We start from the raw sequence: 2608 nt of genomic DNA, 5'->3' as shown, positions 1-2608 counted from the left end.
TACTGATGTTGAGTCTTTTTTTGGGGGGGGGGGGGCAGTTACAGAGACCATCATTTTTTTAATATATAGGTAAAATATAACAGTCATACATAATAAAAACATGGATTTTACTGTATTATAAACACATTCCTCTTTGGTTTTCTTTGAAACTGCATGATGGGCTTTAACCTCACTTATTACTGGTTTAAGGCACTGCTGTAGCTTATCTCCTTGGGTGGGTGGGTGGCTTGTGCGGAAAGGCTGCTGAGACCTGAGTTTAAGCTTGCCCTGGACCATTTCTTGTGTGTCATTTCCTGCTTTCCTATACCGACTTATCAAAATAAAGGCTGAAACTGCACAAATAAATAAAATGGAAAAAAGTCTTAACTCACTCCTGTTTCAAGACAAAATTAAGATGCTTTTATTTTCACAGCAAGGTCATGTTAAAAACTCGCAGTGTGACACACAGGACTTCATCTGGGAATAAAACTGAGACCATGAGCACACTGAATCTTTTCCAGTGGTATTCCACCAAAGTGAGATTTCAGAGTTTTTAGATAACCTTGCAGTGAAAATAAAGGCATTTTAATTTTATCTTCAAATGGCAGCGTCTTAGGCTTAAATGGAAACAAAACAATACAGGTATCCCTTCTAAAGAGCACCTCAACTAGAGGTGGGTTCAATGGAGGACACACTCAAAAAAAAAAGAAAGGGTGGTCTTTAATGTGTAACCTGCATTTGGATGTGATATAGAAAAAAAAAGAAACATTTATGTTGTCCAGAAAAGGCAAAAGCAGCTGTATACGGATTTGGGCTGTGATGAAGTCTTCAACAGAGCTGTCTGCCCACAACTAACCAACTAGTATTATAAAGAGGAATATACAAACAGGATCAACTAATCATAACTAAGCTAATCTTTGCACATTCAAAGGTTTTTGCAAATGGAAACAAACCCAGCATGAATGATTTTATGAATTAAAGAATACATTGAATTAAAATACACATACTCAGTTGACAGTTTATTAGATACACTTAAATCTTGGAGTCTAACACCGTGGCCTAAAAAAAAAAATCACATTGAGTCTTGGAGAGCGTGGAGGATCTATCGTCCTCACACCAGTTTCATTATCAGATATTTACCGTAAAACATGAAACGTGTTGAGGCGGCTGCTGTTGGGATTTGATGCTATATAAATAAAATTAAATAGATTTGTTTCGTCTGCAGTGGAGACTGTGAAAAAGTTAGCGGTCTAAAGACGCTTCCTATTAGAACAGCTTTGCATTATTCACTGTCGAAAAACAAAATCCTTGTTTATCTTCAGACTACGCCTTAATGCAACTCCAGTTTGTCACCTTTCTAAAATAACCAGTCTTAGGTACCAGCTTCCCTCTAACTGGTTGCCCTTGCAAACGGATGTTTTAAGCAGCAGTTGAAAATATAGACTTACTAACATGGTGACCTCATTCAATATTATGGCCATGCCGCTGTATTTTTATGGTAGGAATAAGGAAACTGATAGCAGGTTCCCTTTAATGAATGTAATTTTTTACCGAGGCTGTTGTGTTGGACCGCAAGATTTACAGCTACGTGTACCTATTAAAGTGGAAACTGAGTAAAATCTACACTCACAAATGGTCAAATTTAAGGTAGTAACATTTTGGTTGCATAACTAAAATAAATACAGGTACATACATTGCGTCTAGCTGTATAATTCAGTGGATAACAACTTTTTCCAGCATGTAGTGGTTGTGCAAGAGGAACAGTTATTTTATACAGCAGTGCTCCTCTTCACAAGGCTTCAGGCATGAGGTACCAGTACAATAAGCTCTGATAGTTACATACTAGTGAATACATTCTGCATAACTGTACGGGTATAAGTATTGTCAGGTAAGACTTAGCTGCTCGTAGAAGGGGTAATGTGATGGAAAAGCACTGAGATAATACTTGTGAGGACGCTTTGTTGTACAACAGCATGTGATTTTGCAAAAGTTTCTTAACCTCCTAAGACCTGAACTCTTACACGGCATGCATTTCTAATTTCTCTTTGATATTTGGGCATATTGGGGCCCGATGAATGTAAGAACAAAGAATTACCGGATTCTTTTTTTTAACCTTATTTTTGTTTTTAAGAAAAATAAGAGCCACATAAGAGGATATTATTTTAAGATTTTGATAGAACAGTAGTAGTATAATGTCCTTGTAAGTGGATATCAGGCCCTTGCAGAGCAAAATTGAGTATTTTGGTCTAAATAACCCAAAATGTGATGTCCACATATGTGGACGCCAGGTCCTAGGAGGTTAAACGAGTTTGGCTGAAGTATCTGGGGCATTTAGACGTGCAGATACTATAAAAAGTGAGGTGGGGTAGATTAAAAAGTGTAAGATGAGGTCTGGAGAAATTATAAAAAGCTGTATAAACCCTGTATGAAATTGTGAAAAATACACAAGCGTGGATGCTAAAGGGAGGGGTAGAGGAAGGCTGAGTTATAGTCTGGAGGAGGGGAGCCTCCCTCGTCAGACTCCCAGTCACATGGCAGGATCGAGGGGTCATTTTCACGGAGGCCTGCAATGTCACTGCACAGGAAGGGCACCTGGGTGTCTCGACACTTGGTGAAGGTGAAGAACCTA

General features: G+C 38.4%; 1 protein-coding gene across 2 annotated transcripts in view; it reads right to left on the bottom strand.

Moving 5' to 3' along the window:
* Window positions 1–26: 26 nt before the first annotated feature.
* flt1 (fms related receptor tyrosine kinase 1) overlaps window positions 27–2608 on the bottom strand; it is a 43212-nt gene continuing 40630 nt past the window's right edge. For both annotated transcript variants that reach the window (XM_014414181.4, XM_076888145.1), the window contains exon 30: window positions 27–2605. In XM_014414181.4, the coding sequence (XP_014269667.1) occupies window positions 2437–2605 (169 nt within the window). In that variant the 3' untranslated portion in view covers window positions 27–2436. The remainder of the gene's footprint in view (window positions 2606–2608) is intronic.

Source organism: Maylandia zebra, linkage group LG9, assembly GCF_041146795.1.
Source record: "Maylandia zebra isolate NMK-2024a linkage group LG9, Mzebra_GT3a, whole genome shotgun sequence".
Taxonomy (NCBI): Eukaryota; Metazoa; Chordata; class Actinopteri; order Cichliformes; family Cichlidae; genus Maylandia; species Maylandia zebra.
The sequence above is the reverse complement of the archived record's forward strand: the minus strand, read 5'-3'. Positions and strand labels throughout refer to the sequence as shown.